Source organism: Sitophilus oryzae, unplaced genomic scaffold (assembly GCF_002938485.1).
Source record: "Sitophilus oryzae breed Bouriz unplaced genomic scaffold, Soryzae_2.0 scaffold_1492_pilon_pilon, whole genome shotgun sequence".
Lineage (NCBI taxonomy): Eukaryota > Metazoa > Arthropoda > Insecta > Coleoptera > Curculionidae > Sitophilus > Sitophilus oryzae.
Genome location: NW_022146161.1, coordinates 557,767 through 580,600, shown reverse-complemented (window position 1 = coordinate 580,600; position 22,834 = coordinate 557,767). Strand labels below are relative to the sequence as shown.

At 31.7% G+C, this 22,834-nt stretch overlaps 1 protein-coding gene across 1 annotated transcript in view; it reads right to left on the bottom strand.

Annotated features, from left to right (window-relative positions):
• LOC115877436 (neurotrimin-like) overlaps nt 1-22,834 on the bottom strand; it is a 211,076-nt gene that overhangs the window by 14,287 nt on the left and 173,955 nt on the right. Inside the window, exons 6-8 of the mRNA XM_030893590.1 lie at nt 15,139-15,276; nt 5,200-5,349; nt 2,210-2,251 (exon numbers count right to left, since the gene is read on the bottom strand). Of these exons, the coding sequence (XP_030749450.1) occupies nt 2,210-2,251; nt 5,200-5,349; nt 15,139-15,276 (330 nt within the window). The remainder of the gene's footprint in view (nt 1-2,209; nt 2,252-5,199; nt 5,350-15,138; nt 15,277-22,834) is intronic.

Genomic DNA, 22,834 nt, shown 5'->3' with positions numbered 1-22,834 from the left:
TTTTTCTCTTAGCAGCTTTAGCCATTGCGTTTAAATTTAATTTGAAAATATTTTTTTAATAAACAAAGGCAGATAAAAAAATACAAATTTCAAAGTTAGATTGTTTTAAGCAAAACCCAGATTTTTTATAAAGGAAAAAGTTTTGGACTCTTATTCTCTATAAAAACATTTAGGTTTATCTAGATCCATGTTTTTAAAAAATAAGAGTGTCCCCACGTGTCACTGTCGAAAAACATTTTGACGAAAAACATTTTATTTTTTTGTCCCTGCTATGTGATTATTTTTATTTTTCTTCGGAAAGAAATATAATATATAAAATATATTTGGCCCGGAAGGAATATAAAAATTCTGTTTTCATTTTCAGATAATCTTTTGTCACGAAAATACTTTTATTCTGTTACAATAATATTTGTTTCTAAAAATGTGTACATACGTTGTAAGCTGTTGTTTGTTTAAATCTCAGAGTAATTAAGTTTAAATTAAATCAATCCATTTTACGAGTCAAAATCAATAAAATAACATTATTTCAGATACACAATGCGGCATTAGATTAAGATATTCAATTTCCACGGCACTGGCTACTGTTACTAATGATATTTTAAATGCTTGGGATAAAAGTTTGGCTAATGTGCTTGTACTGTTAGATTTTTCAAAGGCATTCGATACAATAAACCACGATCTGCTCTGTGCAAAGCTAAACTATTATCGATTTGATCGGTTTGCTGTACCATTATTAAAATTGTATTTAAATAATAGGTATCAGTATGTTTATTATATCAAAGAAAATCAGCTTCAGTTAATTATATTTATATATATTAAGGTGTCCGTTATTAACAAAGCTGATCATTTCTCTCATGACGACCTCTAAATTTTTAGTTTATTGTCTAAAAAAAATAACAGACCATTGTATACCCTTAAAATTCACAATAAACCTTGCCTCAAAGACGATTAATTTTCCATTTAAATTACATAGAAATTTGCCACTTTTTGCAAATATTTTTTTTCTCTCGATCTTGTTCTCTCGTAGCCATGACAATCCTATACTCTTCTACAGAATTGAACGCTCTACAAAAAAGGTCTCTACAATTTTTCTATAAACCTACTACTTCTAAAGTGATTCATGGTTAAAGTTAACCACGGTAAATTCCTAAATTTTTCAACTTTTTTGACAAAATTATAATTATTTTTGAAAAATTTAATCTATTACTCTAAAAATATACAACTCTGATGGCGTTAAGGTTGGGAATTAAGAAATCTTCAAGTCTAATGAAGTTTAAACCATTTAAGTATAGCTGATTTATTTTAATAAACATTCTTTAGTTGGATTTTTATATTTCTTTTTATTCTCGCTTACAGTCTGAATCACATATTGCTTTTCATTTTCACTTCTAGATATAATATTAATGTATTCTTCTGACAATTTAACAGCTCTTTCTGCAGTATCATTAACTACTATCAAATTTTTCACAATTTCTAAGCCTCTCATGTATCCAGGATCCTCTAACCATTCCGTACTGTCTAATTGCTAAAAACATGTATCAATATTAAACCGTGTAAAAAATTGTAACGAATTTGAATTTATGAAATAATCAAGAAAAGAAGCTTCAACCATTTTCTGCCAATACTATAATAAGTATTAGAATTAACTACCTGTCATGCATTCAATTGTCTTTCATGATTCAAAATTGCTTTTTTTCAAATAATAGATTACATTTTTCAAAAATAATCATAATTTTGTCAGAAAAGTTGAAAAATTAGGAATTTACCGAGTGGTTAACTTTAACCGTGAATAACGTTTGAAGATCGAAAAATTGTAAGAGACCTTTTTTGTAGCGCGTTCAAATCTATAGAAGATTATATGATTTTTATGGCTGCGAGAAAACAAGATCGAGGGAAAAATATTTGCAAAAAATGGCAAATTCCTATGTAATTAATGGGAAATGAATTGTCTTTGGGGCAAGGTTTATTGTGAATATTAAGAGTTTACAATGGTCTGTTATTTTTGAGACAATAAACTAAAAATTTAGAGGGCGTCGTGAGAGAAATAATCAACTTGGTAAATAACGGACACCCTAATACATACGTATACAAGACTTATAAATTTATAGACAATAACTGAACGAAAAGAAAAAGTTTAATAGTTACCCATACCCTATAATAATATTACTTAAAGACTATAAAAGTCATGCAAAGCAAAAGTCATTCTTACTTTTCATTTTGGTTGATACTGCCACGTTAGGATGGGGTATTTCTGAAATAAGAAAAATGCATATTGTTAAAATGTTTTAAAAGCATATTTATTATTTTAACCTATAGAGAAATTAACAATAGTTGGGGAGCATGTTTTTAACCCTTTCTTATAATTTTATATCCTGATTAAAAAAGATAGCACGCTAAGATCGCTTACTAGGTCTGTTAACGGGGACTAGAAGCAAAGGCATGGTTTTAATATAAAAATTACGAAAAAATGTTAGTGTCTTCTTCAAAAGCGAATTTCTCCCAAAAATAAAAACAAACCTATTGAGACGAACCAAAAAAATAAACTATCGAGAAAAGATGCACCTCGATGATTTTCAAAATCCTAAAATTATTTTCAAATTCCTCCAGAAGGAGGTTACTAAAAAGTAAAATAATTTAACTACAAATTGTTTAAAAATCATCAAAATCAGTCCACTAGAAACACCAAACTTTAAACAAATGCCTTTATTGTCAAAAAATTTTTCAATTTGTAGACAAAGGTAAACTAAACAAACAAAGTAAACAAACAAGGTACACAAACAAACAAACAAAAGATAATACAAAACATTATACAAATAATATTGTCGGTCTTATTGTTTAAAATAAACATTTATAAATGTTTACAATACAAAAAGAACAAAAATAAAAATAATATTCAAAAATATTTAGTTAGTTTATAGTAAATATCAATGACCTCTAAATAAATTTATTTCGATGTCATTAGTAAATATAGCAATAACAAACATTAGACCAGTGTTTACAAGATCAAGATTCGATTTTCAAAATATAATTCATTTACAGCGTAGAAAAAGCCTTGTCTAGTAAATAAGAGTTCAATGCTTTGCGAAATGAAGAAAATGATGTTATGGATTTGATTTCAAATGACAGGTGATTGTGTCTCGGTTATTCCCAGTGAATATCGAACAGCTCTCTTCCAGAGCTTGAAAATGCAGTCAAATTGAGTCGCACAACACGTACCCCAGAATGGAAGGGCATACCTGAGGTGCGACTCAAAAAATGCATAATAAACAGTTCTAGCCACTCTGACAAGTTAAGCTCCTTAGAAACAGATCTTAATGCAAAACAGGCAGAGCTCAATTTTTTCAACAAAGCTTCGATATGTATGTTCTATTTCAGAGAATTGTCTACAACAAGCCCTAAGAATTTTACAGATTTTACGACGTCAATGGAGGTGTTGTTAAGTACAAAAGGCTCCAGCGAGTTTTTATACGACAAAGCTTTAGTTTTAGAAATGTTGAGACTCAGGAGGTTCGAGTCGCACCAAGATTTAATAGTGATTAAGTCATTTGATATAATCCTATGAAGTGCCGTGACGTTCTTGTTGCTCCAAGTGAAGCTAGTGTCGTCCGCAAAAAGACATATTTTGCCACTGATGTTTATGTTAGCAATGTCGTTAATAAAAAGAAGAAACAAAATAGGGCCTAGTACTGAGCCTTGTGGTTCTCCACATTCTATTGGCTTGCTAGAAGACAACGTGGTATCCACCCTTACAAGTTGACTTTTGTTGCTCAGATACGACTTAAACCATTCGAGAGATGTTCCCCTGAACCCATAGTGCTCCAGTTTATTAATTAGGATCTTATGATTTACACAGTCGAACGCCTTAGAAAAATCACAGATAATAGTTGCTGTAGAATGATTGTTATTTAGGCTGGAGTAAACTTTATTAAGGAGGGAGAACATAGCGTCATTTGCGGACTTGTTGCTTAGAAATCCAAATTGATATTCAGTAAGTATTTTGTACTTAAACAGAAAAGATACCAGCCTTCTTTTAACCAACCTTTCTATGATCTTAGATAGCGTTGGAATCTTTGTCTCCTCCTTTATGCAGAGGAATGATTTTTGCCGTCTTAAGACATTTTGGAAAAATACCATATTGGAACGACATGTTTATTAAAGTTGTCTGAGAATTTTAAGTGAGATAATGAACGCATTTTTTTAGAAGATATACGTAGACCTTTAGTGGTCCAAGGTTTATTATGCTTATTTTTGATAGGCCTAAGAGGAAAGGATTTGAACGCTAGACTGGTTAATGTTTTTACGAAAATAGAAAATTAGGTGTCGACATCATAAGAGCGAGTATCCCAGTTGGTTGTTTTACATAAGTGGCTGAACTTTTGAGCCTTCTTTTCTGAAAAAATACGGAATAATTTACGAGGGGCATTTTTGCTTTTAGACTTCATCGAAAATTCAGTTAAAACTGCTTCATGATCAGAGAGACCCTAGCTAAAGACGTTACAGGCGATGGAGTTAGGATCAAAAGATGACACAACACAGTCTATAATACTAGAACGGGCTTTGGATATTCTGGTAGGTGAACCAACATGCATGGCTATTCCAAAAGAATCAAAAATGGAGTGAAGAAACTCCTGAGCAGCACATACACTAAGAAAGTCAATATTAAGATCACCACACAAAATTAATTTGCTTTTTAAGGGCAGGGACTCAAGCAAGTTTAGTAGATTATGACAGAATAATTGCATGTCAGAGTCAGTATAAATACAAATAATGTTAAGGTCATAAGCATTATGGTGGACAATTAAAAATTCGAATACTTTTTCAGATAACAAATCATTGTACCTAGTTACCTCGGAAAAGTCGTTGTTTAAAGACATTATCATAGTACCTCCATGAGAAAAATTTGTTCTATTAAATCTGGCCACTGTGGTATAATTTTTAACAAACACAGGCTCATCAAAATTTAACCAGTGCTCAATTACGGCAGTGATATCTGGAAATTTAAGATCTTCTAGTGAAATATATAATTCATTTATACAATAATTAAAAAAATAAAAAATTTTAAAATACATGAAAATTTTCAAGTGCCCGTTTTGCGTGTCGGTGGTGAGTGTAAATTAAATTTGATTGTTAGTGATTTAATTTAGAAAGTGACATATGTATTTTTTCGAATACTTTAATAAAATAAAGAAAAATACTTACTGTACACGTTGACAGAACCTTCCATGTCCCCCAAAGAGTTTTTTGATATACATTTGTAAATGCCATAATCTTCAGGGGCTAAATAGTTGATGGTCAGTTTCATGTGGACTTTGTAATTATCACCTATAATTTCAGGAACATATTTTGAACCTGAAACATTAGATTAATTTTTAATATACTACAATACATATCAACTTAGTATTTACATCCTAAAAATCTAAAACGGGGTCCAGACCAAGCAGACAAAACAGCGACAAGAGGCAGAAACATTCATGTTTTACGACAAAGTTTGAGACAAATCCAATACATTTCTGCGACATTTTGGTCTCATTTTTGTTTTGTTTCCAAATTCGGAGACTTTTGAATGTCCCGTCTCGAGTCGGTAAGTATAAAGCCTGGTTTAAAGAGTCTCTGTTTTGTGGTTTATTTTACGTAAAATTGTCGGCGCAGTGTGGATGTCGTGCGTTGCCAAAAGTAGGAAACTAATGAAATCAGACAAAGTTAGTACTGTGGAGTACTGGTACTGCTAATATACGACATTAGTACCGTATGATAAAAAAAAAAGTGGGATGCGTGCTCCCACAAAAACACAAAAAGCCTGATGTGTTGATTAATGAAGAACAGGAGTTAAAGCAAGTGTTCATTTGTGCTACCGCGGATCAAAAGCCCACGTTTTCAAGTAATCAAATTGCTAAGGTGGTTGCCCTGCCCACAATGCCCGTATTGCTCAAGAATATTTGAACAATACTTTTCCCAACCGTTTAATTAGTGGATATGGAACTATTTTGTGGCCCGCTAGATCACCAAATCTTTCTCCCAATGATTTATTTTTGTGAGGTTATGTAAAATCCAAAGTGTATGGTCATAATAGGGCTAATAATCTAAATGAGCTTCAAGTAAAAATACGAGAGGCTTTCCAAACTATTAGCCCTAATATGTTAGCCAATGTCAGACGAGGATTTTACGACCGCCTAGACTTCTGTCTAGCACAAGAAGGTGGTCTGTTTGAACACTTGTTATAACTTTTTTATCTATTTAGAGTAATAATTTAGTTTTTTTTTGGGTTTAGAGTATTTATTTATTTTTAGTTTTGGCTTGTAAACACACTCAAATAATAAATATTTTCATTTTAAATGTTACCTTAAGTGAAGGTAAACACTTAAAATAAAAATAATAAATACTCGGCACTCCTCGAGTCGTATTCCTAGTCTGTCACGACCGACCCGTCCAAGCACAACTGCAACTGCGTACTGCCTGACCAGCCGAATAGCCGGCATGAATCTCGAGTACGAACGCAAATCGGGTAAGCGTAAATTCGTCCAGCAACTTGCTTGATAAGAAATCAAGAAAATCTTAAAATTTCTTGAAAATATAAAATAAAAAAGAAATATTCATTTACTTTACAAAGTGGGTATACTTCAGTGGCATACAGCCTTTTTGAATTAACGTAAAACTTTTAAAATAAAAAAAAATACATTTTTAATGTACGCCACTGAAGTAGAGTAGCTTTTATCATTGTTGTTTTGACTGTTTTATCTGTAGTAGTATTATCACCGTCACTACACTGTCAAAGTTACTAATTAAACTTCTACGTCCAGGTGTCTGAGGTGTAGGTAGGTATTCTGAACCAGATTCAATTACGAATGGCTCAGATTTGCTGGTCAACAAACCATCACAATCACTCGTTTTAGGTTAGGTTAGATAGGTTAGATAATAATAATAATAATTAACAAAATTATGTAAATCTGCTGATTTTGGCTACTGTAGTATAATGAGCCCAAAGTTTTTGAAAATTTTGAAAATTAGATGCCTAACCCTCGATTTTACGCATAAATCATAAACATCACATTAACCAATCTCACCGCGACTTTTAAACAGGGGGTTCCCCTTTAATAAACGAATTTTAAACGGGGGTTTCCCTTTTGTCAAGATATCAAGAAATTTCAAGATTTCTTGAATCAAGACAAGAAATCACCTCTCAAGAAATGGTCAAGACAAGATTTTTTTTTAATTCTTGAAAATATTTCAAGACAAGACAAGAAATTGCTTGTCAAGACAAGATTTCTTGTCTTGCTGATCCCTACTCTATATAGAGTATGGCACTATAAGAAGAACATTAACCTCATATAGCCTCACCTTCCTATATACTCACGAGCCGCCACTGTGTACAGATAGTTTGTCTCAAATTTGTCTTGATTCATTTTCATTCTTCTCTGAATTTCCCATTTTTGTCGCGGGTTTGTCTTGTTTTTGTCTCAAAATCGTGTTCACTTTCTGTCGCCTTAGTCTGGACCCGGCATAAGGGACACAGTTTCAAATTTCCCTGTATTATAGGAATCTTACTCCTTAGGGATCTTTAGTTTAATAAAAAAATAGCAATGTGGTGTGATAACCGCCCTGTAAACTTTGTAAAACGCAAGAAAATAAAACACCCTGTAAAGCAAAAATTGATCTATTATTTTTTCTTGGTTTTTTTTATTTCTATTTTTATTGCTTTTTACCAGATGTCAAATAAACGAAATTTACGTATAAAGTTCTCCTGTAACTGTGTATAAATCAAAATGTATTAAAATATTTACAAGATTACTACAGACAGAGGACTTTTACTATAGAATACTTCCTCCTTTTTGCCCATTAAATACAATATTAAGTAGGAGGTTGTCTGAAGACGCTTAAAACCGAAACGTGTCTACAGAACTTTACGACTCCTTCTAGATGTAGTTTATTAAACTTCCACCAGGTGGAGCTTAACAGAAAAAAACTTAAAAGGAATCGATAAGGACAGTACACGGAAATATTTTATCTTTAACAAACATTATTTTTTAGTATCTTCGTCTGATGTCCCAATAAAAGTGAGCTTTCAGCTTTACGACGTGGCTGTTAAATATCTACTAAAAAATACATTAAGGCTAGAGATGAAGTTGTAACAATAAAAAGGTGTCAGCCGTACTTATTCAGAACTTTTCGCTAAAGTTAGGGTAGTTTTTATTTTTATAAACTAAAAATAATAAAATAGCTGAGGTTAAAATAACAACAGCCGAATATACAGAATGTCCCAGACCGAACGCGCATTAAAAGTTGCTAGAGGACTACATACATACATACATACTGCCATTACTCGCTGACGAGTATTCGACACGCATCAAAAGATGGTCACGCAAGACGTTTTCTTTCATGAGCTTTTCTGTGACTGAAAAGCCCGATACGTGATGTTTTTTGCCTACCGCACTCCGGACATTCAAAAATCTCATTGCTTTGTTGCCTCTTTACTTTTTGGTTGTCGCTGTTAACTGAGTATACAATTCTTCTCCATTGAGTTCTATTGTGAACTGCTTCTTCCCAATGATTCTGCGTGTTAATCCCCTTTAAGTTTTCGTGGAAAATGTCCTTGTACCTCTTGAGTTGAGTTGTCCACCCGGCCTCCTCTTACCGTCTACAAGCTCACCGTAGAGCAGAGATTTTGGTATGCGGTTTTCTTGCATTCTGCATACGTGACCAGACCATCTTAAGCGGGATTTTGTAACCATGACTTCAATACTCTCGCAGTTAAGTTTTTTAAGGACCGATACGTTTGAGACATGATAGAACCACCGGATTCTTAAGAGTTGTCTAAGGCGTTTCTGTTTGTGTTCACAACTTGTTTAATGCCTTCATGTGTCGGCGGTACGGCAGCCAGGTTTCGCTCCCATATAACATGGTAGAGATTATAATTGCCAGGTACACTGCCAGTTTCGTTTTTGTACTCAAGTCATGGTTGTAGAAAAGCCTGTCTTTTAATTTCCAGAATGCTCTTTAGGCGCTGCTAATCCTGTGCTGAATTTCAGAGTCGATATTGACCTTATCCGAAATCAAACTGCCGAGGTAATTAAATTCTGTTACATATTCCAATAGTTCTTCTCCGATTTTTATAGCATTGTTATGATCTTCCGGGGAAGTGCACATGATTTTGGTTTTGTTGATATTTAGCTTCAGGCCCAAAGCCTCGTATGCCCAGGTATATGTGTTCAACATTTCTTGTAATTGTTGTAACGTGTTTGCAACTAGAGCGCAGTCAACAGCGTATTGAAGTTCTGTGATGAATTTTGTACGTGTTTTTGCCCTCAGTCTTTTTATGTTAAACAGACAGCCGTCTTATCTGTATCTAATGCCCAATCCTCTCTCCTGCAGTTTGCTGTCTACTATAATGGAGAGCGCTGCCTGAATATGTCGAATAGGAGAGGCGCTAAGACACATCCCTGCCTAACTCCTGTATTTGTCAGGAAGGGATCGGTCAGTGATCCATGATGTGACATTCTTGACTGGTTGTTGTTATTCAGCTTTTACACACTGTAAAAAATTTGTTGGGTACTCCGAACTTTTTGATAATTGCCCAAAGTGCATCTCTGTTCACAGAGTCGAAGGCTTTTGTTAGATCGATGAATCCAACATAAAGTTTAGACTGTTGCTCTTTTACTTCTTCCTGTAGTTGGCGGATGGAAAATATAGAGTCGACGGTGCCACGGTTGGATTTGCGATTCTGGAAGGATTTTTTCTATATGTGGGTGAAGGCAATTTGACATAATTTTAATTTTTCCTCCGATAGCCAATAGTGAAATTCCTAGGTAATTTCCACAGTTTGATGCACTTCCTTTGTTCTTAAACATATTCACTATATTCGCGTTGCAAAAGTCCTAAGGTACCTCTCCGCTTTCCCATATGACATCGAGGAGAGCCTGAAGATGACCAATAAGTTCTTTACAAACTTATAGATTTCCGCCGGGATCGCGTCACAGCCAGCTGATTTGTTGTTTTTAAGCTGTTTTATGGATGCCATTATTTCCTGTTATGTTATTGGAGTATCTAATACATAGAGGCTGTTATACTGAGGTATTGTGTTTAGTGCTTCTATATTGGGGTTGTTTTCTTGGTTAAGGATATGACTGTAATGCTCTTTCCAGCGGTTTCTAATTTGCTCTTCCTCTTTTAGAAGTTCGCCATTTTGTGCCATAATTGGGCAGCTTACCTTCTTGGTTGGGCCGTATTCTTCTTTTACAGCCTCAAAACACTTACCATAATCGTGATGCGTGGCGTACTCTTGCATCTGAGTAGCCTTTTGTGACCACCAATCATCCTTTAATTGGCGCAGATTTCTTCGAAGCGTATTGTTGGCTGCTTTAAAGTTGTCTACCAGTTTTGGATTGTGTGGATTTGCAGTTACTGCTTGATGTGCTCTATGCTTTTGTTCCAAGAAGGTCTGCATATGAGGTTGATTTTCGTTAAACCAGTCTGGTTGTTTCTTTTAGAATATTTAGAAACAAGGTTCAAGAATATCAAATTTTCCAAGATTGTAAAATTCTAGTTAATTATTTTATGTGTACAGTTATTTAGAGAATGTCATCGATGTTCATTTCCAAGCCAACTAGACGCCGATTTTTTTCGATGATACGGTATAATTCTTACGTAAAATGTAAATAACATTAGACCAATTAAAACAAAGAAATATGAATTTCTTAGTATTTTTAGTAATACCTTTATTCTTAAAACTTAATTTTGTATTATGCAAATATACCAATTTTATTGTTATTTTATTCATATTGTATTCAGCCATAACTTAAATATTTGATATTAATTTGTTATTATAAATAATCAACACTATTAATTAAAAAATACTGAACAAATATATGTTATGCTTGACATACATTATATATTATCAAACAAAAACACATTCTTCTTTTAAACTGTATCAGTCTTGTCTTTACACAAATCTTTTTTAAAATTTGAACTCAAAATAATAATGTTTTTCATGATCTTTAATATACATATTCTTTATTTTTCCCTAGATCATAATACCTACTTACGTGTTTGAATCTATCGAAGCTGAACCAACAACACTTGGAATGGAGATTCCACAATATGAATAAAATAAACATAATTGTCCAGTTTTCATTAATACCATCATGGGAGAATATTATTTTTAAATTTATTAAAGATATTTTCAATAGAATTCTCTTGATTTATAACTCGTACCCACTTTTCTTGCTCTTCCGGACACTTTAGGCTGCCTAGTATAACTATCCTTTCCACCAGCAACACAACAAAGATGACGCATAGCACCAAAAACACACTCCATTTAAGCTTTGTTGATGAATTGTTAGAGTCTTAAAAAACACACACAAAAATCACGATAAGTAAAAAATGTATGGGCACTTTTAGGTTAAATCACTTACACAACGTGTAATTTTTCAATTTTCTATTTTTTTATGCGAAACCGAGAGTGACCATATATCTAGTAGTAGTTTATGTCACTTAAACACCAAAATAATTAGTTTTTTGCACTACAATAATAAATAATACCAAAAATCAAAGAGTTAAAACCAAAAATCAACCGACAAAATATGAAACGGAATCTAACCCAATATCTAAGTATGTACAGCTGATGAAGTAAACAAAAGTCCGCCCCAGGCTGATCTTTTAATAGAAGGCACTGGTCGTATTATTCAATGCTAAAAAGTACAACACTGGTCAATGAAGACATTGATATTTTAAGGTTAAGGATAAGCTATACCGTTTAAATTTCCGTAGTAGTATAGTAACATCTAAACTTTGTAGATATAGTAAGCTCATAGCTTTCATGACTACAAATAATAATGATGATTCTTTGTAATTTGAAGATTTTTAATACAGGATTGCAGAATAAAGTTTTTAACCTATCCTCGCCGTTAAAGTATATAATTTAAAGTATATAAATATTTAATCTTCCCTTGCGGTTAAAGCACTATTTTATCTACTATTTTTGATAGATATAAGGCAATTTTAACAGTCGCTATTGAAAAAAAGCATTCATTTATTTATTTATTTATACCGGGTGCGTTTCAAAAGTAGGCTCAGCCCTATAACTTTTTTATTTTTTCAGATAAAAAAACGAGATTTTCAATATTATTATATGACATAAATTATGATTGATTGACGTATTCAATTGTTTGTGGCCACTTCCTGTTTTATCGGAAATTACTACAACTTTTGATTTTTAAATAGCATCCTAGGTATATTTTTACTTTATTTGATAGAAAATGACACTCTGAATGGAATGACATATCATATGCCAACTTTTGACATTTTCGCTTAAAACAAAATCGTGTTTTAAATTTCAATCTAGAGTGCCATGGCTGTGTTAAAAACACCAATTTTTAATCAAGGAGCCTTGAAAAAAAAGATTTGATTGTTTAGTGTTTTTCTTGTCTTGTCCTGGCAGGTTAAGACGCCCAAATCGTATTTTTAATCATATCTCAGGTTTTTTTTCAAATGGAACAAGGTTGGTTCATTAGCATATTTCGAAAAAGCATTTTTTTACGAATAATTTTTTATTTACAAGGTTGATTTAATTACAGGTTGATTCTAGGATGTAGAGGTTCGATAAGAAAGGATTTTTCGAAATTTCAGTTCCAAGAGGGTGAAACCACCCCTCAAATATTACAATATTTTTTATTTAAAAAACGGTCAAGTTTTCGAAAAAACGCTTAAATACGTATATTTTATTTTGTTTTTTTTACATATTTTAAGATTTTTTTTAAAAATGTATACAGGGTGTTTCGAAAAATCTGGTCATTGATTAATCACGATCCTGCTTAAAGCGCTTGGCGTAAAAAGCTGATTTTTGGAAAACAGATTGGCTTTAGGGTGTAGAGGTTCAATAAGAAGAGATTTTTCGAAATTCGAATGAGGGGGTGGAACTATCCCTCAAATATTAAAATATTTTTTATTTAAAAACCGGTGAGTTTTTCGGAAAAACTCTCAAACACGTATATTTTATTTTGTTGTTTTATATATTTTAAGATTTTTTATAAATTTATACAGGGTGAAACACCCTAAAATATGACCATTGAGTAATCACGATTTTGCTTAAACTGCTTGACGTTTAAAGCTATTTTTTGGCAAACGGATTGACTGTGGGGTGTAGGGGTTCGATAAGGAGGGGTTTCTCGAATCTCAAATTCCAAGAGAGTAAACGCCCCTCAAATATAACAATATTTGTTATTTAAAAAACGGTTAGTCTTTCGGGAAAACGCTTGGACAAGCATAATTTATTTTGGTTTTTTTACATATTTTGAAATTTTTTAAAAAATCATACAGTCTGTTCCAAAAAGTTAGGTAATTTCTTAACACGATTCTGCTTAAACTACTTGACGTAAAAAGCTTATTTTTGGCAAACGGATTTTTCGAAAGTCAAATTCCAACGAGATGAAACTACCCCTCAAATATTACCAAGTTATATAATAATATCGCCATATTGTTTTTTCTCATGCTGACATAATTGTGAGAAAATTTTATCCAGTTTCTATGTTAATGGAAATTCTTGCTTTGCTTTATCATCACCATTACAAATGATTAATTCGACGCGAACGAAGTCGCTGGTACACGCTAGTATCAAATAAACCATATGCTAAAATGTCAAAAGTTGACATATGATATATCATTCTATACAGAGTGTCATTTTCTATCGAATAAAGTAAATAAATACATAGGGTGTCATTTAAAAATCAAAAGTTGTAGTAATTTCCGGTGAAACAGGAAGTGACCGAAAGAAAACAACTGAATACGTCAATCAATCCTAATTTATGTCATACACTAAGATACCAAATCTCGTTTTTTTTATCTAAAAAAACAAAAGAGTTATAGGGGTGTGCCACTTTTGAGACACACCCGGTATTTTTATTATAGTTATTAGTAACATTTTAAAAAGGTCAGAATTAAAAAATTGTATATTAGTTATTTTTATCATAATGCTTTGGTCTCTCTTGACGTTAAAGAGTGCTAATGCCAACTTGGAAAACTGTAATTATAAAAAAAGAGAATTTTTCCACGCATACGGAAGATAAAGAGTAAAGCATAGGCATGTTTCCATTAAGCAAATGAGGTGGAAATTACTAAAGCAAGGCAAAATTATTTATAAAAAGAGAAATTAACAGAGAAATAAAAATTTTAATGAAAAATAAAAGGAACTGGAAATGTGTTTTTAGTAGATATTTTTGTTAATACTAGAAGCCAGAAATCAGTGTATTAAAAAATAGTTTGGTTTGGTAGTTTTGTAGTTTTTGGTAGTTGTAGTAAAATAGTTCGTCTGCAAATCATCCAATTAGCGTTACGTCCTTTGGCATCTCCGTTCTCAATATATTGTTATATAAAACTTTCTAGAGAAGTGGCCCAAAAACTGAGCCTTGAGGGACGCCACTACTCAGTTTCTAGTTTCGGAGATACAGGGTGTAGAAATTTTATTTTGATTTCGATTTTTTTCAAATAATTTATGAAGTAATCTATATATTTGGATGAAAATTGGTGTCTGGGAGTTTTTTGACATGGGAAATTTGATTTTGATGTCAATATGACTCATACTTGTAGAGGGCACCACCTACGTATTTTTTAACTGGTTTGAAGAGTAATAACTTTTTGTTTGTACCTGTATAAAGCTACTGACTAAAAAAAAATATACATTTACGACATTTCTTACGTAAAAAATGTCTCTTGGAAAAAATCTTTACGAGTAATGGTTCTCGAGATATTTTATAATCGAAATTATCAATACCAGTCATCATTGACATAAATAAACAAGCTTGCGAGGTTGTAGTTATTAGACTGAAATCATAAATTTGAAATGTTTGTTGTCGGAGAAAAAATGGTACGCCACTGACTGGTTTAAAAGAAATACAATTTTAAAAATCTTCATTCTTTTCTAAACAGTTTTTACCTCTTCATTTTTTTTTCTCTGACGCATGGTTTTTGCATAAAAAAATTAAAATAATTTTATTTCGCAATGATTGTTTTGTGGAAATCGTATCTGCATCGGCTGGAAGGGAATTAAGAGATACAACAAAATATTTTTTTGTATTTCAAAAAATGCATTTTGATGCATAGAAGACCTTATCAAATTTCAGAAAAATACCTATAATAACTTCCAATACTCACTGTGAGGTATAATATCTCCATTATCTCTGCTCCAGTAGTTAATGGACTTGGGAAAGGCTTGCGAGTGACATTCCAAGGTGATTTTCTGACCGTCGTAGGCGCCAATTAATTGATACTGGATCCAGACCGATGGCGGAACTGAAACCGAATAATCCTTTTAAGAAATTTATAGAAAATGGGCAGCTCGACTGAGAGACGGGGATCGTATAGTCGGTAAGGCTTTTGTTCTAAGCCGGAAATTGATATCGATTTTGTTTTCTTTCGCTGTTTCCTTTATCCCATAATGGGGTTTTAGTTTTTGCTACACTGGATGGTTCAGTTAAACAGGGTGTCCTAACTTGAGCGTACATTAAAAGTTTCTAGGGAACTATACTTGTATTTATTTAAAACTTCCCAATATGGCGGACTTCAGTATGGGAGGCTTAAAGAACGAAAATCCCTAGACTGGAATCGACTGTAGTTCAAATCGTTCAAATCTAAGGTTCAAATTGATAATCTGTGGTAAATCTAATTGAACTCTGACACTTGGCTGACTGACGTCTAGCGTTTACTGTGCCTTTTTCTAAATATTTTCATTATTTTTTGAGTTTTTATTTACAAATTCTACTTGATTTTGTTCTTTTATTTAACCTGCAGCCTGCAGTACTAATCATATACTTATAAATAATCTTTTCACCGATCAAGAACTGAGGAATAGGCTGGAAGATATTCAAAATGTGCAAAACGCTTAAAAACGTATTAGAAAGCATTGACTGTCCACAAATTCGTGAAAATAAATTAGTCTAGAGGTTTGTAAAAAGTCTCTAATTTTCAGGTTTGTAATATGTATATGATAATAAATAGATTAAAACTTATATTTCAGGAAACAGCGCGGGCATTACAGATTGTTGTAAACCAGTTTCAAAATATAAAGAAAGTTTAAAACAGGTTTAAAAGCTGAGTTAGTAGAGAAGACCTAAATAAGGTAATGTTGGCAATGAGAGAGACTAACACTTGAAATATATAATATGTACAATAATTGTAAGTAGTTTTTATGAATCTGTTTAATATCTATTGCATTGTTTTTATATTTCTTAAAATATATATTTTTTTACTTTACGCGATACACAAAGAATAATAAAAAATAGTTACTCACTAAAAGCACTTAAGGTTTGTAATAGATTTAGTTAGAATATCAAACACCAAACCAAACCAAAAATTATGTTTTATTTTACTGGTATTCCTCACATTTGAAAGGAAAGTCATTTCATAAATAAGCAGAAGGACATCGTATACTCGGACTCTATATTAATAATTCTTTTTTATCCTATACTTTACTTTACTATAGTTGACCTATACTTGTTACTTACTAGGTATAAAATTTAGTACTGATTCCAAACCTATAGTTGTGGTTGTGACATATTCTGATGTGTTTCTGGCAATTTAAAATAAGTTAATATTTAAACAAACATTTCTGGCTTTCCTGACAGGAGTGTGAACACAAATTTAATAAAGGTATAATGTGGATAATGTTCTGATTATTACAGTTTGCATGGATGACTGTTTTTATGTTTGTATGTTGTTATTTTTAATAAAGTATATTTAATGAGTTTTTGAGTATTTCTTTTTCCCTCTGAGGATTGTGTTCTAATCTTTTTATACATATAAATTTTCATAAATTATATCTACGAAATTTATTACCTTATAACTTTTTGCTAAATACTTTCTAGTTGATACAGTTTAGCAGTATATCAAAGAACTATTTAAATAAGATGTTTGAAAATATATAGCTGTTTTTGCACAATTCAATTTGTGATTAACTGTACTGAAATAAAAGCAAATTAAGAGAAGTGGGGTGATCTGTCAATTATAACATGAAAGGCATCATCCTATTCCAAGTCTTCTATTAATTTCACTTATTAAACAACTATAATTATTCAATAATCTTGATAATTCTAGAAACTCCCAGATATCGTCAAAAGATGAAAACAAAAATTCACTTCTTATAGTTCTTATGTCCCTTTAACTAAAATATAAGAAACAGGGGAGTTAATATTCTCACTGAGAAAGTTTATAAAATACCTTTAAGTAAAATCTCTTCCGATCTGCGGTAAAATACCTTTATTAAATAATTTCAATAATCTATGTTTTTATTTACGATTTATGACAACCACCTAATAACCTAACTTTAACGTCAACTTGACAATCGAAAAATGTTATTGTTAACCAAAGAGTAATCAATTTTCTGAATTCGCTAACGCCAACTTATTTTTCATTAAAAAAATTTTCCAACTAGGTCCAACTAAAATTTTCGTAACTAGGTCGGCCATATTGAGGAACTTTCTGAAAATAATTCTACTATATAAGATCTATATCAGAGATTTTTTGCACATCATTGTTTCACAAAGAGATCTAGCGATTAAAAATATTTTTTATATGGCGACACTTCCGGAAATACCGGAAGCTGACCGCAACTTTCTCATTTTAAACGGGTGCCCCCATTTTTTACTAGATAGTTAAATTCTTTGGAAAATTTCACACCTCTACTTTTCAACCAATAACATGCTTTAATGTTGACTAGTTACCATGGCAACTGAAAAAATTTCCGGAAATTTTTTCGAGGCGCCACGAAACTTTAGTGGAAATTTTTTGACAGTTGAAAAGGTAAACATAAGATCTACAATCATAATGTGAATGAACTACAATGTCTATATATTGAAATATTACCCATTTGAGTTTTAGCATTTGATGTAACTAAGGTTGGTAATATCTTTTATTTAAGGAAATATGTTAGATATACCTACATATGAATTTCTTCGAAATTGCCATGTTCTAAAAAATATAGTTCTGCCGCCTTTATTTAACTAAAGCTGGTATTTTTCTATTTAACGAAATATGATGGATATACACTTGATTTTGATTTTCGGGTTTTATCTGGTTTTATATTTTCAATTTCTTCTTTAATGACTTGTTGGTTTACTTTTCCAAATCGCGACATTTTGCTATACACTTCTTACTCTACGTACAGACGTTTTAAAACTAGTAATAGCTTAATGACAGAATCGCAAACAAAAATGACAAAACACATAATATGTCAAAAACATCAATACCTTGGCCAACTTAACAAATTGAAATTATTTTAAAATGTCATGTTGGATTAATATTTTTTTTTTTCAAATTTAGGTGTGAAATTTTCTTACCGAATATCACGCAAGCTTAAATTATTCCTGGAAATTTTCTTTCGGGCACGAATATTTTAGGAAAATTATCCCTCGTCTTCGACTCGGGATAATTTTCAAAATATTCGTGCCCTCAAAAAAATTTCCGAAAATAATTTAAGCTCTTGTGATATTTTAAGTGAAAATTTTATGAATTTTGATATAAACACTCTATATCTAACATTAATCGTATTTGAGAAAACAAAATTGGCGCCGGGAGGCACGTATAGCCGCCCATACTAAAATATGTTAATAAAAAGTTGGTAGGCAGTTCTTTTAGTTACAAAGTAAAGGAATTTTTCCAATTTTTTCTCAAAAACTGCGTCTTTGACTGATTATGATGTTATTACAAATTTTGTTGCAAATATTATTCCTAATCTTAAATTGAAAACCGCGTTTCGCTAGCTACTGTAATTTTGGAGTTACGATTTTTTAATATTTTTAGCCCCCTCCCATACCCCCTTACCAACCCAAAACCCTCCGACCCACCAAAAACTAATGGCCAGATTCTCGGGTGCCACAGTACTTTTGTGCCAAATTTGGTTAAAATCGGTTTAGCGGCTTTTGAGTTATCGTGTTACAGACGGACAGACGGATAGACAGACAGACAGACACCATGAAAATATTTTGTATTTAGGTCATTTATAACCCAAAGAACTCATTTTGAGCGAAATTTAAAAAACCTGTTTTTTTGACGATCTTAATAGCCTACCATACCTGTTGGTAGTGATGTTGGTAGCGAATATTTCCATTCGAATTTTGCAGGAAATTTCAGAAATTTCCGAAATATTCGGTCCCAAAATGGTGAATATTCGAAAAATTAGAATTTTGCAAGAAATTTCTTTTCAAAATTCAAAACATTGAGCAAAAATTTAACGAAAATATATCAAGTATGCCTATTCTTAAATCAGAAGAAAAAGAATGAATGAAATATTTAGCTGTTGCTCTGCTGTCTTTACCAACGTCGTCTGCAGCCACTGAGAGAAGTTGCACAAAGAGCCGGCAAAATAATGTTCGTATATATTTTTTTCGAAAAAAGTCTGACTACGCCACTGCATTCTACACAGAAAAGTGCCTTTAGAATGGATTATTTATTTTTTCGTGGTTGCTGAAATAAACAAACTATCGAACATCTTCAAAAAGTACAAGATTTGAGAATCCCCCTGTAGCTTCGAAACCGATCAAGATAGCCACGATCCATTTGCGCCATTGTAATTTAAAAAAAAAGAACCCGAGACAGCAGTATCAAAATTTGAATATTTCTCACGGTTTCCTAGATACCCTATACAAACAACCAAAATGGTCCACCCTGTACAGGGTGTCCCCAAAACAAGTTACATATCAAAGTTTTGTTTTTTGTAATGGAACACTATATATTAATAATTGATTTTCAGATTTCATTTTTTTTCTATATTTTTAAATTTTTATTAGCTTAGTTTGGTTTGGTTTGACGACAATTATTACCTATATTATATACGACAATTATTACCTATATGATATACAGCGAACTCAGTGTCACCAATGTTCACTGGTCGAATATTCAACCACTAATTCCAATTCGGCTAACATATAAATATGGTTAAATAAAAGGCCGAGGCGCGCATAGAAATAAGCATAGCAAACAAACTAAGCAATAATACACTTTCACGCGACTGATTAGTTGGTTAAATTAAAGTGGTTGATTCAGCGACCATCAATCTATAAAAGGTTAAATACAAAACTAAATAAATAAGACAGTAAAAGATAAACTACTAAAACTCAAACACGATAATATCAACGATAAATCAATAGTTATTTTCTGATAAACTTAGGTTACAAATAGGATTATCCGCATACCCAATAATTTGTATTAATGCCCTAAAAGGACTAAGGGTTCTAGTGGCTCAACTCGGCAGCAAATTCGATATCAATTAGGGAATGCCCTAGAGGGCCGGAAAACTACAAGCTTCGAGGAAAGGGTCAACATCGTCGGGGTTTGCGACATTTTCAGCCTACCTGTGTAACGATAACCCTGCACAAACTACGAACAGGTTGCAGATTAAATTACAATAAACGTTCTATTTTGGGTCTTCAGATTACCGGCAGTTTATTTCCAATAAATTTGAAAGACGATATAAAGAGTATTTTTATTTTTTTTTCTAATCACAGTATAAATGTAAAAAAGGTGTTATAAAAAGTTTATATGATAGGGCAAAAATAATATGTTCAGACGACATTTCACTAAAGAGATATAAACCACATAAAAAATACATTCATAAAAAACGACTATCCACCATATTTTATTGACAAAACATTAAACGAAATAAAAACCCCAAATCATAGACACAACTATAAAAATACACAATATACACTTATTAACTTACAATTCCGTACATACGAGGCGTTTCGGAAAAAATTAAGAAGGATAGGAAAACAATATAACATACAAACATCTTTCAAAACAAAAAATACTCTTAGATCCATATTATCACACGCTAAACCAATGAATACAGAACAACAAACAAACAATGTAATATACAAAATACCATGTGAATGTTATAAATTTTACATTGGTGAAACATCTATACCCTTAAATTTTCGAATTAAAGAACATTAAGATTATTTAAGAAAGGGAGATTTTCATAAATCTTAGATTTGTCAGCATTCATGGGACACAGGACACAGAATAAATTTTAATAACGCCAAAATTATAATTAAAGATGCGATAGCCTCTAAAAGAAAAATAAAAAAGGCTTTTTTAATACAATCTCATAAAAATAAATGTATTCCTTATGCATCTGTAGATGTGAGTAATGTATGGCAATCGCTTCTTTGATTTTAAACAAGATAACATAAATAAACATAACATACCTAAAAATTCAAAATAATCATACAGAAAGTTTGAGGCTTTTTGGTTTTACCTTATTACTAATTGCTATCAGGTAGTAATTGTTAATTTTTAAGTTTCACTTGATATTATGTCATTTTAACAGAACGTCAACGGTTTTTGTAGACGTATCTGTTTAAAAAAAATAAAGTTTTCTCTAATAGTTAGAGTTTAGTTAGAGTTTAGACAAATTAGAGAGATATGGAATACGAGGAAACAGCCTTAGTATTTTAAAAAGTTACCTTAAGAACAGATCACAATATGTTAATTTGGGAGATATTAAGAGCAAGCCAGGAAGGATTGAGCATGGTGTACCACAAGGCACTGTGTTGGGTCCGTTATTATTTGTTATTTATATTAATTTCGACGACACTGGTCAATTTTTACGAAATCGTGGCATTAATTAGATAAGACAAAATCTTTAAGTGAAAAGTTATATATTTTACTTGTTTGACCTAAAAACATTGTTACACGTGACAATAGACCTAACAGTTATGCTATACAGTATACAGGGTGAGTTATTGATGTGTTTTAATAAAAAATAAACTTATTATATTTATAAAAATAATTTTTTAAAGCAATTTCTATCATTTTTGTGATTAAGATGGCGACATTATTCAAAAGAATTAAAGTAGATAACATGAAAATTACAAAAATTATGGACAGCTTAAGAAATTGCGATATGCGGTTATAAAATGTTTTAAAAATTCAAAGAAATATACTCCCTTGAATAGTTAGCATTTAAGTGCAAGTATTAGCATGTTAACTTATATAATTACAGGTTTTAACAAAGCTTTAATAACAATGAAATATAAACTAAATATATACAGGGTATGAGTGGAATAAAGAATGCTCGTCTGAACGTAGTTTCCGGTATGAAGATGCTTTCCCTTTTAATGCGTCACAGTATAATTTTGCATTTGCTGGATCTTCGCTTAAAATTTTTATTAATTTAGATCCACTTGTTTCACCTTCTTTTCATATCGCATCTGGGCTGCATAAGCTAATTCTTGAGAAGAAGCACTGTTTCTCAAACGTGTCGTTTTAAATCGCTTTGTTCGCTCACTTCATTGTTCAAATTCGGTTTGTTTCCTACCCTTATTACCAGGTTTCTTTGTAAAGCTTAATTTTACATTGTAACGAAAATATTTTCGTTACATTTTTCCTCTTATATCGTTTATCCGTTTTTTTATATATTATCGATTTTTTGCGGAACCTCGATAGTGGTACACATCACTAGCGATGGTTGTTAGTTTAAATTGTTTAAATATTTTATATATTTTCTGGTTGCCTATGGGTTACCGATAATAATTTGTTTATTTTAATGAAAACGAAGTTTATTATTAATATTTTGTTTAGTGTTAAATAATTAAGATGCAATTGTTACACACATTTTTTTTGAAGGTATGTAGGAAATTTTATCGTATTTATTATTTTTACTATTAATTATAAATTTTTATATTGACATTTGGTACTTAACGCATGTCTAAATGAATGGGAGAATTCTATAAAGGGACTTGTTTTGCCGAAAATCTCTCTCTCTCATCTCGATCTTCTTTGCTTAAACACCTAGTTTTTTTTTCAGACACCGGCACGAGGTACGACTTGGAAATTATTTATTAGTTTTATTTTT